General features: G+C 43.5%; 1 protein-coding gene across 7 annotated transcripts in view; it reads left to right on the top strand.

The window, feature by feature from the left end:
• casz1 (castor zinc finger 1) overlaps window positions 1–25,459 on the top strand; it is a 253,053-nt gene that overhangs the window by 190,446 nt on the left and 37,148 nt on the right. For 4 of the 7 annotated variants that reach the window (XM_029664545.2, XM_065020715.1, XM_065020718.1 and 1 more), the window contains exons 1-2: window positions 5,255–5,424; window positions 22,434–23,015. In XM_029664545.2, the coding sequence (XP_029520405.1) occupies window positions 5,334–5,424; window positions 22,434–23,015 (673 nt within the window). In that variant the 5' untranslated portion in view covers window positions 5,255–5,333. Of the gene's footprint in view, window positions 1–5,253; window positions 5,425–22,433; window positions 23,016–25,459 lie in introns of those variants that run through there. The other 3 variants (XM_065020716.1, XM_065020714.1, XM_065020717.1) reach the window with 2 other exon arrangements.

The raw sequence follows: 25,459 nt of genomic DNA, 5'->3' as shown, positions 1-25,459 counted from the left end.
TCACATAACAAGTTGCACGGACACAGTCTGTTTGCAATAATAGTGTTTAACATGATTTTTTAGTGACTACCTCATCTTTGTACCCCACACATACAATTATCTGTAAGGTCCCTCAGTCGAGCAGTGAATTTCAAACACAGATTCAACCACAGACCAGGAATGTTTTCCAACGGCTCGAAAAGAAAGACACCTAAAGCAGACATTGAATATCACTTTGAGCATGGTGAAGTTATTAATTACACTTTGGATGGTGTATCAATACACTCAGTCGCTGCAAGATACAGGCGTCTTTCCTTACTCAGTTGCCGGAGAGGAAGGAAACAGCTCAGGGATTTCACCATGAGGTCAATGGTGACTTTAAAACAGAGTTTAATGGCTGTGATAGGAGAAAACATTAGGATGGATCAGCAACATTATAGTTACTCCACAATACCAACCTAATTGATGGAGTGAAAAGAAGGAAGCCAAAAACATGCATCCTGTTTGTAACAAGGCACTTAAGTAAAACTTAAACAAATGTGTTAAAGCAATTAACTTAATTTATACAAAGGGTTATGTTTGGGGCAAATACAACACATTACTGAGTACCATTCTCCATATTTTCAAGCATAGTGGTGGCTGCATCATGCTATGGGTATGCTTGTAATCGTTATGGACTGAGGAGTTTTTCAGGATAAAAAATGCATGGAATGGAGCTAAGCACAGGCAAAATCCTGGAGGAAAACCTGGTTCAGTCTGCTTTCCACCAGACACTGGGAGATTAATTCACCTTTCAGCAGGACAATCTAAAACACAAGGCCAAATCTACACTGGAGTTGCTTACTAAGAAGACAGTGAATGTTCCTGAGTGGCCAAGTTATAGTTTTGACTTAAATATACTTCAAAATCTATGGCAAAACCTGAAAATGGTTGTCTAGCAATGATCAACAACCAATTTGACAGAGCTTGAAGGATTTTGAAAGTAATAATGGGCAAATGTTGCACAATCCAGGTGTGGAAAGCTGTTAGAGACTTACCTAGAAAAACTCACAGCTGTAATCGCTGCCAAATGTGCTTCTACAAAGTATTGAGTCAGGGGTGTGAATACTTATATGAATTGAACATTTTTGTATAAAAATACATTTTAAAAAGCAATAATTTCAGAAAATACGTTTTCACTTTGGAGTATTGTGTTTAGATGGGTGAGAAAACAACAACAATTGAATCCATTTTGAATTCAGGCTGTAACAGAACAAAATGTAGAATAAGTCAAGAGGTAAGAATACGTTCTGAAGGCATTGTATGTGTCCTCCTCAGCACACTCACACATGCAGAGGGAAAAAAGTATATATTTTTTGATGACTTCGTTTCAGCAACCACGGAATGTCACCCATATCCTGGTTGATTGTACTTTCGAGTTTTATGATGTTTTTTCATTGATTTGTTTCCCCGGCGCAGCTGCCGACCTCTATTGAGGGACGAACGTAATCAGCGCTGACGCAAATTAGATGGTTATTCGTTTCGAAAATTGACAGAAAAACAATAAAAAAGATGAAATGCTCCCAAATCAATAGATATAATGAAATTCAAATAATCCGAGAGATGAGGTCTCCATGGCAACTGATAATGTGGAAAAGAAAACAATTTAATAAAGGACAGACACGCTTTGAAAACAGATTGGGGGGATAGCTGTAAAGCGGGGAGAGGAGAGCAGAGGAGAGAGGGAGGGAGGGGGCGAATGGAGAGACAGAGGGAGAGGGGGGATGTTTGTGGCTGTAGTGGTCGGTCCATAGCTTGTTTCCCCTCCCGCGTGTGAAGGATCTGTGTCTGTCCCAAGGACACGGGAATAATTAGAAAAGCTTTCAGGCCAGAAAGTGCAGATTCAGGTTTTAATACACAAAATTATTTCATGGGCAGTGAATCGGAAAACCATTTGTTGGTGACCTTCCTGAGAGCCCCCCCCCTCTCAACCCCCGGTACAGGGCAAGATGGAGGCTGCGTGGCAGTGCAGCCTGAGTTATTGCATATTTGTATTTTTATAGTGGCAGGGGGAATGGAGTTGGTGAGGGGGTGTGTGTGTGTGTTTTGGTGGAGTGGGGGCCAGGGGGGTGGGAAGGTGTCAGATAGAGCTTCACTGAGGTGGGGGCATTGTGTGTGTCTGTGTTTGTGTGTGGCTGTTGGGTCCGGGTTGCTGGCAAGGGAGAGACAGAGCATAGGAGAAAGAGAGAGAGAGAGGGAGAAAAGGGGAAGTTGCAGATCTGGCTGTATTTACAGATCAGTTGTCAAAAGAGCCATTTAAGGGGAATGCAACCATCCTTGCATAATGGCAGGAGAGATGTCTGTTTATTAAAAGGGAAAGACAACGGTAAAACACAGAGAGTCAAACAGGGTTTTTTATTATTGAAGACAGAGCAGCCAGGGAGGGAGTGTCAAGGAGTGGGTGTGGAGGGACTTCATTCTAGTCTATGGAAGGTATGTTTTAGGTGCCTTTTCACTCTGTTCACTTGTTACAGGGAGAATCATGAGATGACTATGGTGGCATTTTATTTATTTGAAAACATTGTTGTTGCTTTCTCTATTTAAGCAGGAGGGTTGCAACTTATTTGTCTGTTGCAACCGGTAATTCAAACGCAAACGATGATAAGGATCGATAGTCTCCTGAAAGTACGATAAGGATCGATAGTCTCCTGAAAGTACGATAAGGATCGATAGCCTACTGAAAGTACAATAAGGATCGATAGCCTACTGAAAGTACAATAAGGATCGATAGCTTACTGAAAGTACAATAAGGATCGATAGCCTACTGAAAGTACGATAAGGATCGATAGTCTCCTGAAAGTACGATAAGGATCGATAGCCTACTGAAAGTACGATAAGGATCGATAGCCTACTGAATGTACAATAAGGATCGATAGCCTACTGAAAGTACAATAAGGATCGATAGCCTACTGAATGTACAATAAGGATCGATAGCCTACTGAATGTACAATAAGGATCGATAGCCTACTGAAAGTACAATAAGGATCGATAGCCTACTGAATGTACAATAAGGATCGATAGCCTACTGAAAGTACAATAAGGATCGATAGCCTACTGAAAGTACAATAAGGATCGATAGCCTACTGAAAGTACAATAAGGATCGATAGCCTACTGAAAGTACAATAAGGATCGATAGCCTACTGAAAGTACAATAAAGGATACTGATAGCCTACTGAATGTACAATAAGGATCGATAGCCTACTGAAAGTACAATAAGGATCGATAGCCTACTGAAAGTACAATAAGGATCGATAGCCTACTGAAAGTACAATAAGGATCGATAGCCTACTGAATGTACAATAAGGATCGATAGCCTACTGAAAGTACAGCGTTTCTTTTCTTTTCAAAGTGCCAAACCAAATTCACTCCTATATTACCTCATTACCTTATCAACAAAAGTGTCTCGACCTTCGTTCTCTTAGTTTAACATCCGTATCCCATTATTTAACATCCTATTTCTCTAATTGCTCATTGTCAACGTATTGGAGACTCCCTGAAAGGGCGGTGCACAAGCTTGTCTGTCAAATGTGCTTACCTTCCATTTTTGTGTCATTAAAAGCGTTTGTTTGAGTCAAATAAAGGGCGATACACCCTCTGTTTAAACAATGCCAACCGCACGTCGTCCAGGATATCGTATCTTAACAACAGATAATCTTATCCTGTTCCACCCGAGCAATAAAAGAAAAGACGCCTGCATCATAAGGCTTTGGCTGATAATCCCCCCCCCATTATTTGAATGACAGATGAGCTTAATTGGGACCTTTGTATTGCCTCAATACACGCTCGTAAAAATAGTTGAGCAATATTTCATATAAACTTGTAGGATCAGATTCTGTTGTTGTCAGCAACGTCCCTTCCCTTAATGAGAATTGGGCTGAAATCACACTAAAGATATAAACTGCCTGGCACTCATATAGGACATCGTTCGTCTCATATCATATCATTAAGAGCCTTGTTTATGGTTCAATTGCAAGCACGTCGATTAACAATAGCGTGTCTAACTTATCTTTTTAGTTTGAGACTTATGTTAATGGTCAGTTGTAGTCCAGCGCTTGGTGTTGAAGGGATAGTTCCCAAAAAAGTATCATCATCACAGTTTTTGTTCTTTCTTGAAAACTTGACTGCTGACGTACCATGTTTTGGGATTTTATTAACAGTGGACTAATTAACAAAATACTAAAAGATAGTTTTTTCTGTGAACTATCGCTTTAATTTGGGCCTAAAATAGTTAATTCCAGACTTTGCCTGTCTTGTAGTTTACTTTGTCTCATTGTAATGAGTGAGTACTGGGGATTTGGCATTCTCTAGTGGGCCACCTAATATTCTCCCAGTGCTAGAAGTGCCCCACAAGTAAGAGAGAAAATAGAAATTCCCCACTGTAGAATTACAGAGAGCTTTCAGATTTAGCGTGCCTGTGTCAATGAAGGGTGTTTTCTTTTCTGTGTTTTTTTCCTAAATCAATCTCCCGGGGACAAAAAATGGATTGAGACCTGAAACGTGAGACCTGATAGACGTTCACTTTCACTGTAGGGGAGAGGGTGTGTGTGTGTGTGTGTGTGTGTTTGTGTGTGTGTGTGGCACATGTGATCAGTATCAACAACAGCCGTAGCAGCAGTAGTCGCTGTGAGTGTGTGTTTCTGTGTGTCTGTGTGTGTGTGTGTGTGTGTGCGCGCCTGCCTGCTTCCTCCCTCCTCCGGCTGTTGGCTCTCACTGATACAGTGTAACTCAATCTGTGCCACCACACACACACACACACACACACACACACACACACACACACACACACACACACACACACACTATGGGGGCTGTGCCAGGACTGAGCCGGGCCAAATAGGGCTGAACAGGGCCAGGGAGCAGGCCATGAGTTTACCACCCACCACCCACCTGCCACACACACACACACACACACACACACACACACACACACACACACACACACACACACACACACACACACACACACACGCACACACACACACACATACTCTGCACGGCACAGGCTCTCATTGTAAGCAGTGACAAGATGACGCTGGTTAAGTGGCTCCTCTCTCTTCCCTGGGCCTGCTTTTCCCACTGTAGCTGTGGGGTGGAGAGGGTGGTGAAGGACCCCTACTGGTTAAGTGGGTAAACTCGCACAGCCTTGACATCTGTGCTGAGGGAGGGAGGGGGGAGGGGGAGGGGAAGGTGGAGAGGGGAATGAGAGCGAGAGAGAGACAGAGAGAGTGTGAGAGAGGAAGATAGAGAAAGAGAGAGGGGAGTGAGAGAGTACAGCCCATGCAGGCATTGAGCCGGTTGAGGAGAAGGAGGGAAAATGCCTTGCTTTGTGGAGAGAATTCTTCCAGAGCAGGAGGGAGAGGTGAGACATAACACAGAGGGCGGTCTCCTGCCAGGTCTCCTGCCAGGTAAGACACTCTCTCTCTTTCTCTCTCACACACAACACTCTCTCACAGACACTGGGGGTAAAGATACGTTGAGGTACACAGGTCTGGTACTGGTGGCTGTCAGTGTGAGGCACGCATGTGTAGTGACGGGAGGGGGGAGGGTGCGTGTACGCGCGCGTGTGTGTGTGTATTTGTTTTCAAGTTGTTATAAAGATTCTTATTGTATAAGTTAGACTATGTAAGACCTGTATATTTCACCAACAAAGAGTATTTTCAGAATTGGCCAAAAGTGATTGAAGTTATGGAATGTGACTGGGTTAAATTATTTTTGGGGATAAATGTTTGATGTTTAGTGTTACCTCTGTATTCCACAGGTGTACTTCTAACTAGATTACACTGTTTCACTTTTGAAAGGATTACATACAGTTTACATAGCCAATGGTTATCATTTACATTCATTAATAATGAAAGAATGTTTGCAGTTTTCAGCAACATTCACAGGCTATTGGGACACAATAACAAAAAAATCTAGAATTTCGCGACAATGTTTGCTAAGCTAAAGTGAGTGACTTGTGCTATTGGGCTAGATGTATCACTGTGTTTACTGATGTACGGAGGAAAGTTTGTCAGCGGAGGGATTTTCTACAGCTTCGGGTGCAAACAGTGTCTGTGGAGACTGTGTCCCTGCAGACAAGTATATCCTCCTCTAGTACAATAAAATGTTCCCCTTTTGGTTAAATAAATACTGGGTCTGTGAACCTAAACAGATTTGCATGTGGCCCTCTCGTTCTCTCCTCTCTCTCTCTCTCTCTCTCTCTCTCTCTCTCTCTCTCTCTCTCTTTCTTTCCTCCTTCTCCCCCTCTCTCTCTGTTGCTTTCTCTCTCTTTCTCTCTTTCCCCACACACACTACATGGGCCTGACATCCCTCGACGAGGCCCTCACTCGACGAGGCCCTCACTCAACGAGGCCCTCAGAAAAGAAACAAGAGACAGAAGTTTGTTGGCTTTTATTTTCCCAATGGTTGTTTATTTGTTTTGATAACAAAGCAAACAGGCTGAAGGTGAAGTCACACAATTTAATTTGTCTTGCGTTACCGTGGCGATGTGGCAACCATTCTTCCATCCCAGGAGGACTGCTATGGTTGCAGCTTCTGTGTGTGTGTGTGTGTGTGTGTGTGTGTGTGTGTGTGTGTGTGTGTGTGTGTGTGTGTGTGTGTGTGATTTTACTAAGCAGATATTTCCCCCTCTGTTTTCACTCTGACCCGGTAGGAGGTTGATGACTGAATTGTGGAGTACATGTTAACAGTAACTGGTGATTTATAGAAATACTTAGGGGAAGTGAGGCCGCACAGACTGGAAGGAAAAGCATAAAGCCTTTTAAGTTAATGCAAAAATACAGCCTTTTAAGTAATAATTGTTGTTACTACTGGTGAGCCAGGGTGGGCTAGAAGTTTGAGGTGAAGTATGTGTGTGAAGACCGATCTCTCTCTACTCTATTGAACAGAAGTCTCATTTTGGTCCTTTCTCATTTGACAATTTTACCTAATTTTCACTTTTTAATACCTGTTTCTGTGCAATTTGCTTCAAACTAAAACCATTCCATTTTTGGTGTACCGGTCAACTACAGTGCTACAAAGCTTTTGGATGAACTACTGTACTGCAACAAGTGTGCTCCTATTGATGTGTAGAAAGCTGCGTAGCTACAATCCGTCACAAAACCTGCATGCAATTTCAGAGGAATCAGGCTCTTTCCTCCTTTTGGCTCTTGAATCCCCCAGATATTATCTACTTGGGGAAATATGCTACTATTCAAGTACTGTTTAAAGATTCAGGCCACTTGAATGTGCTCTACAGTTAGATTTTTTTATTTTTTTATTCTTCCTTTTGTGGAGTAAGGAAAAGTGCTTACCTAGGAAGAGGGATGTCTTTTATTTTTTCAAGCCACCTTTTAGACTGAGTGAAATGTTTCCCCCAGTTCGCTCACGGACAACTTTATTTCTTACCAGGGATTTAACACTCACTCAGTCCCCCCATAAATACAGCGTCCCTCGGCTCTTAGCTAACCATAACTCATCCCGCTAACTCTCTGGCTAACTAAACTCAAATAGCAGAGCGGAGCTTGTTTGTATTTTGTCTCCCCCTCTCTCTCTCTCTCTCTCTCTCTCACCTGATTAGTAAGGGATGCTGAGGTGCAGAATACTTACTATCGTCTCAACAGTTGGCCTTCTGTTGCTCCTCTGATATCTTTGGCCCCACTTGTGGACCAGGTTTTTCAGAGAAAATGCACATTTGAACAAGAGCCAATGCAATCTCCTGGAGGCTATTTAGAGTGAACCTAATGCTCAGGGAATGAACGTGACAACACAGGAGAAATATGGACGTCGTCTTTACATGTCGTGACCCAGCTCAGACCTAAAAAAGCCTGAGGAAAATCTTTGATATCTCTCAATGAAGATCTCTTTGTATGAAGCAAAGTTGAGTTGAGAGCCTAGCTTTCTAGGCACCTGTTGAAGGCCCCAGTCCATGGAGTGGGGGAGACAGTTGAAAAACATATGCTTAGCTGCCAGTTGCTATTTAGGCCTGTCTTCCTGACAGTCTTCCTGAATATCAGTTGAAATCATATGAGCGGAGAAATTCAGAGGACAGTAGAAATGTTTACTGATCTCGTGCTGATCGACAGGTTGGAAGAGACATAGTTTTTTGCCGAGCTGCTGAATTGGTTATGATCTTCTCTGCCTGTATCTTCTGTTCTCAGCCGTTAGTCCCACTGGTTGGCAAGAGCTGACACTGACAACTCCTCATGCATCTGAAGGCCTCTTTAAAATCAACATCGCACATTTTGATGTCTCGTGGCGGCTGCTCGTGTTTTGTTGTATTTGCGTCTGAAAACAGGGGCTTGCTTGGAGAAATCCCCCTCCTCAGTGGCACGGGGAGGCAAATCCCTTTCTGTCTCACTCTCCTCCTCTCCTCCTCTCCTCCTCTCCTCCTCTCCGCACTGTCCTTCTCTTTTTGATCTCACCATCAAATCTTTCTTATGACTGACACTCGCCGGAGAGCGGCTTGGGAAATGCGCTCCGGGAAGAAGACGTTTGAGAAAATGCGCCCAAGCAAGCCATCACCTTTGATAAAGACGCGGGTTCCAACAGGGGAGGGGGAAAAAATGAACATTGTTAGTAATGAAAATGCCATCCAAGAAGGCAGCACTCCTCTCATCTCAACCGATTACATTAACCGCGTACACACAGAGTCAGTTGCATTTTGACAACATTTGGAAAATAATCCATTGAAGTATAGGCCTAGATATCAACACATAAGAACTCATTTATAATGTTGAAATAGTTTAAAATCAAAATGTTCATTATATAATATTTAATATGACCCGTAGTTGATATGTCTGTGTTTTGGAGCATTGAGCGAATGGCTCCTAGGCAGTGCGGTGAGGTAACTCCGGGCCATGCTTACCGGCTCCACAGTTTGGCGGAGACCCCGGGGATTGATGTCTGTGGACCTGTGGGATCCTACTGTACCTTTATTACACATCAGCTGGGTACCAAACTAATTTGATAAAATGCCACTTAATCGCTGGCACACCGTCAACTGTGTCACTGGCTGGTAAACTGACTGGCACGGCATTCGAGTGTGTATCGCACAAGAAGGAGGAAAAGAATGGAGGAGGGGGTGCAGGAGGAAAAGAGGAGAGCACCAGAGATGTTAGCTTTAGTAATTGCTACCTCCATGGAGGAGCAGGGGAGAGGACAGTGAGGCAAGCTTACAGAGAGGGCCCTGTGCACAGATAATAATGGGGTAGTATTGCAGCTCTGACAGTGTTAATATTAGAGCATGCCGAGCGTGTTTCTCTCTCTCTGTGTGTGTGTGTGTGTGTGTGTGTGTGGAGATAGGGTGCCTCTGATATTTACCCTGCTGGTAAGACTGTCAAGCCCACCTGACAACACAGTTTACCCACCCGGCTGTCACCCCCGCCTCTCCCTGCCACTGTAAGACACTCTCCGAGCGCTCCAGTACGTCCTCGCCCTCCTTCCACACAACGCAACTGCGCTGGGATCAGCTATCAGCACCCATACTCATCTTCCTCTCTTCCAGAGAGGGGGGAAGAAAGAAGAAAAGGGAGCACGGGCCAACTTCTTTGGCTTTTTCTTTCTTCTCTCTTTCTTTTCGTCTTCTATTTGAAGTTTGCGAGGCACTTGTTAAAGCCTGGCTGCATCCCGACACACTGAGAAAGGTTATGAATATGCATCAAGGCACCATATGGCTCCCCTAGCGCTGGGACTAGGTGTGTCCAGAAGGTAGAGCGGGCGTTGATGCATTATTCGCCATTCAAATTACAGACGCCGGTGAGAATCCTGCAGGAAGTTAGAAGTACTAGTTCGACACCACTTTAGACAGGGTAGAGCGACTACAGTACCTATGGTACTAAATGGCGTGAAGCAACAGTAACGTAAAGCTGTGGATGAGCACAGTGGAGGGCCTAGGCTGCAATTCGGTTCTTTTTTAACAGAGTTCCGACCTGTACCCTGCCACCTGACACGAGTGTGATTAAAAGTGATATTTCTGACACGTTAGGATACGCACGGGAAGTAACCTTCTCTAAAGCGTTCATTATTAGATGCATGACAGACCTGAATATTTATAAAATAGGCTTTAATAATTAATAACAGCAATCTGCTACCGTAATTCATCAGATTTGCACTTCAACGGAGTATCCGTTTTCACTTTAAAATAATAATAAGAGGAATATTAATGTTGCAGAAATGTAAAACGGGCAGCTGTATAGCATTCAAACATGCAAGCTTCAATGTTCAGTTTTGTGGTGTTTTACATTTTTTTTGTATCTATAATTATTTATTCAACATTACGTTACAACCAACAACACTATCCTTTCTCAAGACCTATGTGTTTGATGCTTGACATTTTGTCAGTTGTTTCTGGTGAAAGAAGCAGATGATGTTGAGAAAATTCAGGAAACCAGGTGGGTTTTGGTGTAGAATGCAAAAGGAGTTGTTGTGGTTTTTATCAAAAGCATATTATTTGTTTGAGTCAGCTAGCAACACTTCCTTTTGTAGCCTATTCTGTGTCTTGGACCAAAATAGAAAGCTCTTTTTCTCTGTAAAGCAGCTTTATACCCGCCTCATGGTTTCACAGTCACTTTTTGTTTCAATGCGACTTTCAAATCCAACCAAGACACATTGTTCTTTCAACAAAACTCTCAAAGACATGACTTTTCTGTTTTAGGTGAAATAGAAACATTTAGTTCTTCCTTTACTTCCACCTCTAGTTTAGTTTTAACCTGTGTTTAACTATACAGCATGTTGTGTTGTTGAATTGTTTTACCCATTTGAGCTGAACTGTGTAAACATGTTTCATGTGTGTAGAAGTGTCACTGTACATATTTGAGAGTGTGTGTGTCAGAGCCTGTGACGTGACCTACAGCCAGTAGTCAGAGGAGCAATGTGATTGGAGGGTACCATGTTGTCTAAGGGCCTGCAGCCACCTCAGACTCTCTCTCTCTCTCTCTCTCTCTCTCTCTCTCTCTCTCTCTCACTGCCGACTGAAACGTACACTATCGAACCCTGTTGTCTTTCTAACAACTGACAAACCCTAGCTGTGACTACACTCACCTCAGCCCCGTGCTGTCAGAGGTAAATAAGAGTCAACATACTGCAGTGTTCACTGAGGGGACCCGTCTGTCTTTAATATGCTCTCTGCATCCACACCCCAGGCCCCAGATTGGGATTTTCCACCATGAGACTTTCCACCAGTGTTTGGTCTACTGGCTCAGACTTTTGTGTTTCGCTAGTGAGGCCCAGAAAAGAGACTTAGGCAAGAATATCAATTCCCTTCAACCAAATATGATACTCATGGTCTTACAAAGAAGGCTATTTCTCTTTCCCTAAATATCTTTGACTGCACTGTATGCGAAGGGAAAAACTTAAAAACATTTTTTTTTTTACTGAAAGCGTAAATGATAAATACCTTTCGCAGGCTTTCTTTTTACACAGCTTTCGCCTTTCAGATAGAGGCTACAGTAAAGCTACAGTAAAGGTCTTATCGTATATTTAGGTAGCTACCTGTGCTAGATGACATTTAGGGGGCACCTGTGATTCATTCTGCCGCACTTAAAATCCAAAAGAGGAAAAATCTGTCAAGCAGAGAAAATGCTTTAATGGTGGCCAGGGATCAATGTTGTCAGCGCAGGCATCCTATCTGGAAATGTACGCTTTTTGGTTAATGTCACCTCCTCCCTCTCTCACAGTCTCTCGTCTCAAGGAGATCGGCAGGAAATCTGATGTGAACAATCCGAAGTAGGCCGAATTTGAGGAAATTGCTTGAAAAACATTGACTTGCTCTCCCTCGAACACTCACATACACACACACACACATAAACGAGGCCCCTTGTATCTGAAAAACAAATTTGAAAAGTAACCTTGGAAATCAATTAAGCCGTCCCGGGAGCTGTAACGTTTCCTTGAGAAAGACCACCTCCCATTTCTCTCCTCCCCCCACACTCACACTGAGTTGGTACTGGCCATTAAAATTCTGCCATATGCAACGAAGAAGCTTTGTCAGGCTCACTCGGTGTGGGCCTTTATTCATATTTTTTTTTTAGCTGCAAAGTGCCTTATAGGCTGTCAAAATGTCTTAACAGTCTTGTTAAAGAAATGCCACAACTCAATGTTATTCATATGGCTGGTGTGAGAGGGGGCATGTCTGAACATCTAAACAGGCCTGCTTTTTAGGTTTCACATTAGGGGGTTATCTTGGAGGCCTTGTCATTGATTGACATTATCTGGCCTGACAGGGCCTCATATCAAGGTTAACCTCATGGACAAAAGCAAAGCGCCACCCGGACACACACACGCACACACAAGGCCCTCTCCCCTCCGACTTCCTGTCCAATGGGTGTGTGAGAGAAAGAGAGCGAAGGTGTCCAGGCCTCATCTGCGTGTGCGCGTGTGTATGTCCGTGCACCCGCAGTGGAGATTTCCGCACTCTTAATTGATAACTAATGGAGCGTCTTGCGCTGGGTTTCCCCTAGAGGACAGGCCCTCCTGATGGCAGTGGTAGGGGTGGGGAGGGGGAAGAGACTGACTTACTCAGCAGTGTGGTGCCGGAACCCGGTAAATTAAATATATCCCCAAAGATAATGACTTGGAGTGACAGACACCAGTCTGTCTGGGGGGCCTCCCTCTCTCCCGACCTCTCCAGCCGTGTGCCCTCGCCGTGGAGAAGAGCCTGCACTAACCCCCACAAGCTTCCACACACACACACACACACACACACACACACACACACACACACACACACACACACACACACACACACACACACACTCACCCTCTCCCTTCCCACAAGCCTTTGCAACAAAAGCAAAAAAAGATCCCCGTGACTAAAATACAACTCAAGCAGTTAATCTGTACAGATATTAGCTCAAGGGCCCTCAAGTGGCGCACTGAGCTCGAGCCCCCTTCTTCCATCATATTACCCACACTTCCCCGGTGCGGCTCGCCGTGGTGCCAACCATCACACACTGCCGCCATGAGGGAGAGCCAGAATCGTCGCCTCGCCCACGCTAATTTTGACTTCTTATTCGGTTGTTGGTTTTTATTTAGAGACTCCCGATTTGTGGTCTCTAGAATACAGAGAAATTGTCTTTATTTGAAACTACAGTGCCGGCTGGTAGGACAAATGTTATGTGCAATTTTAGAAAGGTACTGTAGATGTCAGTCTGCTACGCCACTAGCTGAGGAATCACCCTCTGCGGCAAACTGAATATAAAGTTAGTTGTTTTGGTTCTTCTTGCCTGTCAGAATGGCTCACGTCACCCACGTTATTTTCCTTGTCTGATAAACCGTTTGGCTCGTCTGTTTTTTGTTCTAGAAAATGTCTGTAATTACCGTTTGTGATCGAGCCAGGGGGCATATTTGTCCTCCCAAAAATGCAACGTTACTGCCTGATTGCACCCAAGTTCAGCGTCTTTCCCCTTCCGTTTGCACTCAAGATATACATTGTTTTCCGTATCCCTTGTCCTGTTTCCCGAGAGAGTGTGTGGGTGTGTCAAGACTCGTGTGTGTGTGTGTGTGTGTGTGTGTCAAGACTTGTGTGTGTGTGTGTGTGTGTGTGTGTGTGTGTGTGTGTGTGTGTGTGTGTGCGTGCGCGCGGTTCTGTGTTCGTGCGTTTCTGTCTGCGTGCATACATGTGTGTATGTGTCTTTGTTTATGTTTGCGTCAGGCTGGCGATACAGGGTGAGTATTGGGCGCATGGCTGGGGGGCTGCAGTGTGATAACAGCCCAGGGGTAGTGCTGCTGTGAAGTCCAAACGGGTCCCTCAAGGTCAGTCCCTAAAAGACATCATGCAACATGCAAGGTCACATCCTAGACTAAAAGCAATAAGTGCTTTATTGATAGAAAAAAGACAGCAAGCAAGCAGATGTGCAACCAACTGATTAATAATAAAATAGATTTGTGAGAGAGCGGTACCGACAGAAAGAGAAAGAGAGAGAGGAAGAGCGAGAGACAGGGCGGGAGGGAGAGCTTTGTCCTGTGTGTGTATGTGTGAGTGCATGTGTTTGTGTGTGTGTGAGACTAGTATGTGCTTGTGCTTTGTTCATTTTGCTCTAAAATAGCATTTAGTAAACTCTGGGTGGTTATTGTATTGACCTGGCGTGTATCTTTGAAGTAAAAGATTGATCCTGCAGTGGAATCTAAACAAGAAAAAAATCCATTTGAATCCAGTGGTAAAAAAGAACAGAATGTGACAATGTGACACATTAGTGCTCATGGCAGTTTTCCTGGTGCACGACCTTTCCTTTTTAAGGTCATCGCAATGTTTTGCGTAATTTTTTGCTAAGTGAGTGCTGCCTGAAAGGCCATTGGGAGGCACAGACCTTGTGTTTTCCGTTTACACATAGTTTTGTTTGACAAGGGAGACAAATCTCATGGAGTTTTTCCATGTATCTGCCTCTTGGAACAAAAGTGCGTTTTGTGCTGGCTAACTATTGTTGGATTATGAAAATGAGCTGAGGACAGTAGTGCATACAAGTCATCTCCTTTACGTCCTTTTATCTTTTATTTTCTCTCACTCCCTCTAACACAGCCTGGCAAACCTGCCTAGTGAGTAACGTTCTTGGCTAGCTGAGTGACTGCCTGAATAAGTGAGTGGTAGATATCAGGTGGTGGGGAAAGCTCAGCCCAACCAACCTGTTTCTTCTACGCCAGGACCCCAGAGGAGAAGAATGCTGGGAAAATTCCATCTGCCCTCCCCCTCTCTTCCTCTTCCCCCAGAGCAATCACCCTGTGATCCCCCATCCCCGCCTCAACCCCTCTGGTACAGTACATCCCCTTCATCCACCTATATCCCCTCCTACATAAACTTCTCTCTCTCCTGCCCTCCTCTCTCTCTCTCTCTCTCTCTCTCTCTCTCTCTCTCCCGCTCTCTCTCTCTCTCTCCCGCTCTCTTGAATAGTTGGCAATGGCATTGTTTTTAATCATCAGAACCTCCAAAATTATTATTATCGCTTCTGATGCGGCAATTAAAACTTCAGGTCAGAGGCACAACGAGCGGTGATCAGCAGCCGAGCCGAGAAGTTTTAATTAGACGATCAGAACCATTAATGCACAAAAAAAAAGGTGTGCGCTGGGAAATTAACGGGAACGTCTTAATCAGGGTTAGTGACTCCGAAGAGGAGTCAAGTGAACAGAGAGCAAAAAACAAATCATTTCCGCACCACTGGGACAAAACTCAATTAAATATGCATGCAGAAAATGGAAATTTGGAGCTTCGGCAGCACTGCACTGTTGGGGAAACTGTGGCAAAATCTCGCGGCGGAGGTCGCAGACCTGCTTATTGTTATTCTTGTGTAATAAAAATTAAAGAGGGGCCAGATGCAGGGGCCAGGTCTGGGTGCTGTGGCGTGTTTGTCCATCAGTGGCTTCTTTCTGCCTGGCTTCCCTGGGCTGCGGCAGCTCACCTTCGGCCGTGCGAAGGAGAGAGAGAGAGAGAGAGAGCGGGGGGAAACACTCTCTTCCTGAAAGCTGTAAATTAGCAAAATATAAAAACCAGAGGACTGTTTTTGTGTTAAGGTGCGTGTGTGTGTTTGTGACTGTGTGTGTGTGTATCGCACAATGCATTCAGACCCCCCCCCACACACACACACCACCCTGGAGAAACAGAGACACAAAAGGCTCACTCAGCCACACACCGGGAGTTCGGGCCTTGTCGATTAATCTGCCTGAGGTTTGCAAAGTTAGAACTGGTCTTTTTTTCCCAGGAGCTAAAAAACTGGGTTACATATTGAAAAATAATCCCGAGCTGTTCAGTCTTTTCCCAGGCCAGTTTTGGATTAATTAAATTCAAATATTACCAAGGTTTTTGTCCCTGTGTCAGTCAAGATGTTGGAACCCAGCAGGAACCTACCAAAACTCCTTTGCCAATGTTTGATTATACCTAAGGAGATAAGCTCCCGTTTTACAGGTCATATCTACTCTTCTCAGACTGGTTCTTAAGTATATCCTCCATAGAAATGTACAAGGCAGCATGTAATCCTTTACTTTGCAATACAATACATAGTTGGAGTGAGCTATATTCTTAGCTAGACTTCCTATTGACCCTTTATAGAACATATTAGCTGTATAGTAGTTAGATATCTTCCAGTACTATAGATAAGAAATAAGCCAAAAATAGAAATAAGCCATTTTGGTCAGCTCCCCCTGTGTAATGTGTACCCCCCCCCCCCCCTCTTGTCTGTGTGGCAGAAATGGGCCCTGCTTGACCATTCACGCCCCCATGTCCACATCTCTCTCTCTCTCTCTCTCTCTCTCTCTCTCTGTCTCCTCTCTGTCTATTCTCTCTGTCTCCTATCTCTCTCTGTCTCCTCTCTGTCTCTCTGTCTCCTCTCTCTCTCTTTCTCTCTGTCTCCTCTATCTCTCTCCTCTCTCTCTCTCTCTCCCCCTCTCTCTGTCTCTGTCTCCTCTCTCTCTTGCTGTCTCCTCTCTCTCTGTCTCCTCTCTCTCTCTGTCTCCTCTCTCTGTCTCCTCTATCTCTGTCTCCTCTCTCTCTTGCTGTCTACTCTCTCTCTGTCTCCTCTCTCTGTATCCTCTCTCTCCCTCTCTCTGTCTCCTCTCTTTCTGTCTCCTCTCTCTCTCTCTCTCCCTCTCTTCCTCTCTCTGTCACCGCTCTCTCTCTGTGTCTCCTCTCTCTCTGTCTCCTCTCTCTCTCTTTCCATCTCCTCCCTCTCTCGCTCCCTCTCTCTGTCTCCTCTCTCTCTGTCTCCTCTCTCTCTCTCTTGCGCTCTGGCAGCCTTTTTTACAGTCGTTGCACGTACATGCAAATAATGCACTTCCAACAGCGTTATTAGGATTTGAAACACCACTTGATTGGGCATGATATCATTTTGGCACGTAAACAGAGGGGCTCGGCATCAAAAAGACACAACAAGACACGCCGGGGTTCGGAAAGCTCAGTACCGAGAGTAGATTTGAACGTGAGCCCTGTGTTGCATGTAGTCATCCAGTTCTGAGAAGAAACAGGGCTTACAAATTGCTTTGATGCACATCTTCTTGACTTGGAAAAGATCCCCTGTCCCAGTACAAATAAGTGGATGCGTTCAAAAATAGTTTCTTGACTTTTTCGTCAGGTTTTGGCCTTATACAGTCAGCGTAGCCCCGCTGTCTCAGCCCTGCACAGTTTCCAGTAAAAAATCTTGTCACAGTTACAGTAAACAGTAGGAAACATACGTTTCATTTGGTAGTGCTCCGATTCAACTCTTATTTGTCTTCCCGAGCTCTTAGTGTTTTGTGCGACCGAGGTGTGTGGCTTTGACAATTAGAAGTCTATTCTAAAACAGAGGAGCGATGCATCCAGTCTTGTTTTTCTCCCTTATATTCATTAATGGCTGAGATTGCTTACTGGACTCTTGGGAAGGGGGAGTTGGCCCCAAAGGAAAAAGTTGTTCTTTCATGTAGGTCCCCACTGATTTTATCTCATTGTATGCTGTCATGCACACAAATGACGTGAGGCCAGTGTAACCATAGCAATCCCTGTTGTAAGCAGTGGCAAAAGCTGCTGCGTGTGGACAAGCGTTCTCTACACTGAAAACAGCAAGTTGTACTGTAGAGTCCCCAGGCCACTCCAATCCACAAAGACTCTTAATTTCCAGTTGGATTCCCAATCTCTTCCCGTAGAGATTCCGGTCTTTTAATAAAGGTCTCCATATGTATTGTATTAACCACATAGTTTTTTAGAGCATATCTAGTCATTAAAACATTCAGAAGATTTAGTGTGAAGCCTATTGTGCTTCTCAATCAGTAGGAGTTTACCCCAGGAGTCGAGCTCTATGTTGTTGGGGGAAAATGTACATAAATAGTCAGTAATGGAAAGAAACAACTCGGCAGGGGTCATTTCCTACAAGGAGCAGGAGATTGCGATGCAAAGGAAATCGGTAGTTAAAGCATGAAATACTGAGCACAGTAAACAGAAAAATGACCTCCACTGCAACGCCCAAATGACCTCAATCTTCCTTCGGAGGGGTGTTTCTGAAAAAATACCCGAACATTTATGTCTTCCACTTCCTAATAGTTTTTCCAGCTGATTTTTTCAAAATTGCTGTCCTCTAAAAATGTGACCTTTTCACCCCGGCCCGCAATTGTCTAACACAAAATTGTACAGTAATGTGCCACTGATATACGGCGAGCTCGAGACTGCACATAATTCCACAAGTCATTGTTTCAAATGAGGAAGTCCACAATGTAAATAAAGTAACTGAGAAAGCATGTGTGGTGGGCAGCGCTGGGTGCATTGTATACTAGCGAGGTAATATCTGTAAACTCACTCACACTAGGGCTGTGTTCCAAATGGCTCCCTATTCCCTATATAGTGCACTACTTTTGACCAGGAAACTGGTGCCATTTGGGAGGTAGCCACAATGTATCTTCGAATGAAAAAAATGAAAAAAGGATTTTAAGGGCTGTCTGTGATTTACATAATGCCAGCAATGGCTCACGCATAATTGTGCTTGATCTTCGCTTTATGTTCTAGATGTAATGAAGAAGCCTATACTAGCTCTGACTTGGCTGATAAATACTTTATTGAGGGAAAATGTACTTCTTACGACTGTGATATGTGGTTGTCTCACCTAGCTATCGTAAGATGAATGCACTAACTGTACGTCGCTCTGGATAAGAGCGTCTGCTAAATGACTCAAATGTAAATGTGATTATACACATTTTTATACAAAGTCTATTGAAATAGAACTTTATTTCCTCTCCCATAGTAATATCTTGTTTTTTCCTCAACAAAAATAGCATACCCAGTAAAGTACAATGTATTGATAATGATAGTGACAGACTTTTGAGTAAAGAGAAATACAGTTTCAGTATTTGGTACAAAGAATACAACTTAAAGTGGACGACACTGCAGAAGATTTGACCTTCTCCTTGTTTATGTCAATTGAAACATTGACAACTTTGAAGAGTTGGGCACCAAATTAGCCCTGGTGGTCTTTTTAAAATGGCAGGAAATAATTCCAAAAGTGGTTAAGATGATGGACAGCATATTATTCACTAACGTCTAAGCTTTGCCCGTGATATAAGTTATTTACAACATGATAAAGATCTGGACATGATTTTTTTGCCTGGAACATCTGCTCAAGGTGAACTTTGGTGGCTCTTTTCATCAAGTGAAAGGTAACAGTGTGCAGTTTCTGCCCTAAAAAGGCAGCTCTTAATATGGAATGCTAGAGGCAGCTGCACTTGCTTTAGCCGAGGACATGTTTTAAAGATTGCCTGGGCCTAGGTGAAATAATGCCACCCACTCCTACCCCTAACAGTCACTCTGTCACTGTTATTGTTCGGTGGAGCTTCTTTAGAGAAATAGAGATTATACTGTATCTCTCAGTTTACAACGTGTATTTTCACTACGGAAACAATAACAAACCATTTTGGTAAACATACAGTGCATTCGGAAATCATTCAGACCCCTTGACTTTTCCCCCCAAGAATGTACATTACAGCCTTATTCTAAAATGTATTAAATTGTTTTTTCCCCCTCATCAATCTATACACAATATCCAAAAATGACAAAGCAAAAATGGGTTTATAGAATTTTTTGCAAATGTATTAAAAATAAACTGAAATATAACATTTCCATAAGTATTCAGACCCTTTACTTTGTTGAAGCACCTTTGGCAGTGATTACAGCATCAAGTCTTCTTGGGTATGACGCTACAAGTTTGGCGCATCTGTATTTGGGGAGTGTCTCCTATTCTCTGCAGATCCTCTCAAGCTCTGTTAGATATGATGGGAAGCGTCGCTGCACAGCTATTTTCAGGTCTCTCCAGAGATGTTGTTTCTCATGGTCTGAGTCCTTTAGGTGCCTTTTGGCAAACTCCAAGCGGGCTGTCATGTGCCCTTTACTGAGGAATGGCTTCATTCTGGCCACTCTACCATAAAGGCCTGATTGGTAGAGTGCTGCAGGGAATGTTGTCCTTCTGGAAGGTTCTCCCATCTCCACAGAGAAACTCTGGAGCTCTGTCAGAGTGACCATGAGGTTATTGGTCACCTCCCTGACCAAGGCCCTTCTGCCCCGATTGCTCAGTTTGGCCAGGCGGCCAGCTCTAGGAAGAGTCTTGGTGGTTCCAAACTTCTGCCACTGTGTTCTTGGGGACCTTCAAAGCTGCAGACATGTTTTGGTATCCTTCCCCAGATCTGTGCCTCGACACAATCCTGTCTCTGAGCTCAACGGACAATTGCTTCGACCTCATGGCTTGGTTTTTGCTCTGACATGCATTGTCAACTGTGGGACCTTATATAGACAGGAGTGTGTCTTTCCAAATCATGTCCAATCAATTGAATTCAGCACAGGTGGACTCCAATCAAGTTGTAGAAACATCTCAAGTGTGATTATTGGAAACTTGATGCACCTAAGCTGAATTTCGAGTCTCAGAGCAAAGGGTCTGAATACTTATGTAAAAAAAAAATCAAAAAAATTCTAAAAACTTGTTTTTGCTTTGTCATTATTTTTTATTTTATTTTAATTTTACCTTTATTTAACTAGGCAAGTCAGTTAAAAACAAATTCTTATTTTCAATGACTGCCTAGGAACAGTGGGTTAACTGCCTGTTCAGGGGCAGAACGACAGATTTTTACCTTGTCAGCTCGGGGGTTTGAGCTTGCAACCTTCCGGTTACTACTCCAACGCTCTAACCACTAGGCTACCCTGCCGCCCATTATGGGGTATTGTGTGTAGATTGATGAGGAAAAACATACATTTAATCAATTTTAGAATAAGGCTGTAACGTAACAAAATGTGGAAAAAGTCAAGGGGTCTGATTACTTTCCGAAGGCACCATATATTTGAGTGGACGAGAGTATTTTCAACATACTTGTTGTCATGTTGGCTATGAATTCACCTGCAGAATGAAAAAAATGTCAACTATACATCTAATCAGCAACAAATGCATGTAAATGTATATATGTTGTTTTCATGGCCAGTGCACCTACCACCTTACCAGTAATATTGTTTGATACCGGCCAACAACACAAAGCAACAGGCAGCAGCAGTGCAGCCTACTGAGAGCAGAGGAGAGGACCACTATACCAGGTGGTGTCAGAGAAAGGCCCTAAAATTTGTAAAAGACTCCAGCTACCCAAGTCATAGAATGCTCTCTCTGCTACCATATGGCAAGCGGTACCGGAGCATCAAGTCTGAAGGTTCCTTAACAGCTTTTACCCCCAAGCCATAAGACTGCATAACAGTTAATCAAATGGCTACCGGGACTATTTGCATTGACCCACTATTTTACACTGCTGCTAATAGCTGTTTATTATCTATGCATAGTCACTTTACCCCTACCTACATGTACATACCTCAATTACCTAGACTAACCTGTACCCCCGCACATTGACTTGGTACCAGTACCCCCTGTATATAGCCTCATTATTGTTATTTTATTGTAACTTTTTTTTAAACTTTAGTTTATTTAATGTTTTAGATTTTTTTGGAACATATTTTCTTACTTAAAAAAAAAATCTGCATTGTTGGTTAAGGGCTTGTATAAGTAAGTATTTCACACCTGTTGTATTCGGCTCATTTAAAATTTGAGAAGAGAAGAGAAGAGCAAAAGAGGGGTTTAGAGTTTGCTGGCTAGCTAGCTTACTTCTGCTAAAACTACTAGGAGGGCTGGAAGTAAAGCATGGACTCTTGCCTGTCAGGGTTAAAACTAAGCAGCCCCCCACTCATTGGCAGAACCACAGCCTCTTTAGGTAAAGGGGAAGATTGGAAGATAACATTTCAGGAGGGTCTCTACAGAGCTGTCATGTGAAGGATTATGTAGCTTGTGTATTGGCTGCTTGTAGTACCTTAGGGGGTCCGATACTGATCTGGATGTGGTTTTCCTATTCAGCTCTCAGAGAGTTTTTTCCTTCTTTTTTCTGCAGCGGCTAATATGTTAAAACTCTGACTAAACTGACTGTCAGTGGTTTGGCTAACATATGCCCACTGTATGGGGCGGCAGGGTAACCTAGTGGTTAGAGAGTTGGACTAGTTACCGAAAGGTTGCAAGTTCAAATCCCCAAGCTGACAAGGTACAAATCTGTCATTCTGCCACTGTTCCTAGGCCGTCATTGAAAATAACTGACTTGCCAAGTTAAATAAAGGTAAAATTAAAAAATGTATGTATCTATCTCTTTGTCCTTGCAGTCTTGTGATTTCTGTTATTATTATTTTTTAAAGGCACTGCTTTGGGGCTATTTATAGAAGCTGTTAGACTGTTTTTTCTATGGTGAAGCTCAAATAATCACGTGAATGACACTTGATCGATGGCCCTTTGTTGATGAAGCAAGCTGGCCTACAGCTCTCATCTGATAAACAAACGTGTTCATTGAGGGAAATTATGATGACATTTGAAGAACACAAATATAATTCCATGGTAGAACGTTTGATAATAACATATGGTGGTTCTTAAACATGTGAATTGACATTCAACAATTTTCCTTTCTCTCTTTTCTTTTTGTCCAACAGCTGAAAGGACTTTATGCACTGAAAAGAGCTCAGGAAAATCCAACATGGCCGGTAAAAGGAAAGGTGGCCTAAAACTCAACGCAATCTGTGCCAAGCTGAGCCGTCAGGTGGTGTACGACGGCAGCTCCCAGCATGCTGAGGGAGACCACAGCGTGGCGGAGAACAGCGAGCGCGGGAGCTCCCATTATGACGACAGCGGCGAGCGATTCGAGACCAACTTCCCCGAGGGCCTGAGTCTCGGCCAGAGCCTCGATGAGGACCAGAAACGGCGCAAGGCCATTGAGAAGTGGGTCAACGGGGAGTATGGGGATGAACCACCACCCTCTGCCCTGGACTGTGGGGAGGAACAGCAGCAACAGCAGGGACTCAAGCCCAACAATGGCGAGGACGGACCCCCCGAGGGTGTGTACATGGTACAGCCCAAGGGCTGTAGTGACGAGGAGGACAACGCGCCTGATGAGCCCGAACCCATGTTCGACTCTCGTCCCGACGACAAGGACTCGGAAGACGGGCCTCAAAAGGACGCCTACATGCCGTTGATAAGTGAGCCCCCGAGTCGCCAAACATCTTTCTCCTCTCCAGGTACAAGGTTCTCTTTCTTTTCTCGTTGTTCTGTTCTTTTCTCGTCACTCCTCTCGATGAATTCTGTTCTCGCTTTAACTGCCCTTCAAACCTTCCATTCCTTTCACTAAAGTGTTAAGTAGCCAAGATATATTAGGTGGGGGACATAGCCACATCCAGGACCTGTCCTGAACCTGTCCCTGGAAAGAGAGACTGTAAGGTTACAATGAGATTTCATGGGTTGCAAAACAATATTGTTTTGAACAAGATCTGATGCCTAACTGAGTGTTCTGCCCAATGCATTGTCAAATAGCGCTGATGAATATTTCATCAAAAGTGCTTTACAGAGGCTTGGAAACATGATGATATTTCAAAATGAGGCAAATAATAAGTAGGAAAACCTTTTGTCATCATTGTGATGTTGCCAGATTGACTATAGATGCAGTATAACTTAAGCTAGCTAGATAATATTGAAGGAACAGCACCGATTTTTAACTAGCTATCGTTAACATTGCTAGCTATTTTTGACAAACTTTGCTAGCTAATGACAACATTGCTAACTTGACGACATCATAAGGATGGAAAAGTTGCTTCCTACTAATTACTTGTGTACTTTAGCAATGTAATCATATTTTCAAGCCAGCGTAGTGTAAATTAGATCTCTTTCAGAAGGACTGGGCATTAGTCATCAGTCGGGCATCAAGAGCGGCGTCTGTAGAGCGTTGATAACAATGGCAACGACGCGACCGAGGGATAGCCAGTGACGGTATTACTCCACAGACAGATGGAACTGACTAACAGGCTATTGGGAAAACAGGAACCTGTGTTTGTGTGTGTGTGTGTGTGTGTGTGTGTGTGTGTGTGTGTGTGTGTGTGTGTGTGTGTGTGTGTGTGTGTGTGTGTGTGTGTGTGTGTGTGTGTGTGTGTGTGTGTGTAGGCTTACACTGCCTGCTCACTCTGTGTAGGCCAAAAGAGTTTGTCAGTCCAAGGATAAGCTTCATATTACACCCAGAATTACATTTTGAGTTTTAGATTTTCCCTAAGCTCACTAAACTTAGTCACTGCCCAAGCCCACTATTACATACAGTGGTACAGTGGAGGAGTATAGGTCTCCATCGTTGCTGAGGAACGATTAGCTCTTAGCACTTGAATCCAGATAATCGGTTGTCAAATAAAGTCTGAAATAGAATAAGAACCTATTTCTTGCCATCTCCATTGAATCACAGTTGAGGGTACATTATTGTTCATGAACTTAACATTTGATGAAAGCAGATATTCTGTAAGTGTATTTGCTTTAATTAATTTATTCATCAATTGATTTGCTGTGCATTAGTGGCTTACAGCAACAGCCTATTAAATGATCTGTCTCTTTTTACATGATGTTCCTCTGGTAGCACTGAGGGACAATCAAATAGATTAGGTGGCATATACCTTAACGGTGTGGTCTTGATGTGGCAACAGCAACGTGTTAACTGCACAAACAATCTCCAGAGAATGCACCGTTTACAGACTTGAACTTGGAAACCAGGAGGAGGCACATTGCTATCTGAGAGACTGGGCTATATAGCTACAGTAGAATTCAAAAACACAGAGCAGTAAAAAAAGAAAAAAGAGAGAGAAAAAAAAAAGACAGAGACAGAGAAAAGATTAGTTTCACAGATAACCACAAAATAAGTGACAGAACAAGACACAGTTGGAGTCGTGTTGTTGTCGTGTGGTACAAAACAGGTTTTGTTTAGGTCTGTTTTCTGCTTGCTCACCTCACTTTTCACAGACATTCTTTGGTCTTTCATCTCGTGTTTCAGTGTCATGTACATGTGCTGCAGAAGGTTTTTTTTCTTCGTATTATTATTCTTTCCTTTTTTGTTTACACCGGTGGAGCAGCCGTGGCTGTGGCCTGTCAGAGAAGTGGGGCCAAGGGCTTCTCAGAAAAATATATTTTTTTTCCGGCAAATGCAGGGGCTTTGTGGTTTTAATTAGTCATTTTGTGTTTATTTGGTGCCTGTAAAAAAAAAAAAAACTGTCTGTAAATGTGTGTTTGTGTTGTGAAACAGGCTTACACCTTTCCCTCCGTTGGGTCCCTGCTACTTTACATCTCACAACAAAGGCAAACTGTTTGAAGACTGTGGAGAGAGCATCCTGCATTAGTAGCAACTCTTGTCTTTGTTTTTTTTTTGCATTGCTCTTTGTTGATTGTAACTAGGGCATCTATATTGCCATGTTTCTGTGGCGCTCACAATTAAAACATTTTCCCCCCCTCTCGCCGCTGTCTTTCAAAGGCTGATGCGGAGCGCGCATAATTATGCATATAAACATAGTGGCTTAATTATCTCTCACAACATCAGTGACAATGTAATTAACAAACATTGCAAGATCAATGAGAGAAACTGCGACCTTCAAAACATTTAACTCCTCACATCGAGGCACCGTGTGGATTTCCTATCAGTGCAAAACCCCAGAATACT

Source organism: Oncorhynchus nerka, linkage group LG7 (genome assembly GCF_034236695.1).
Source record: "Oncorhynchus nerka isolate Pitt River linkage group LG7, Oner_Uvic_2.0, whole genome shotgun sequence".
NCBI classification, from domain to species: Eukaryota; Metazoa; Chordata; class Actinopteri; order Salmoniformes; family Salmonidae; genus Oncorhynchus; species Oncorhynchus nerka.
The sequence above is the reverse complement of the archived record's forward strand: the minus strand, read 5'-3'. Positions and strand labels throughout refer to the sequence as shown.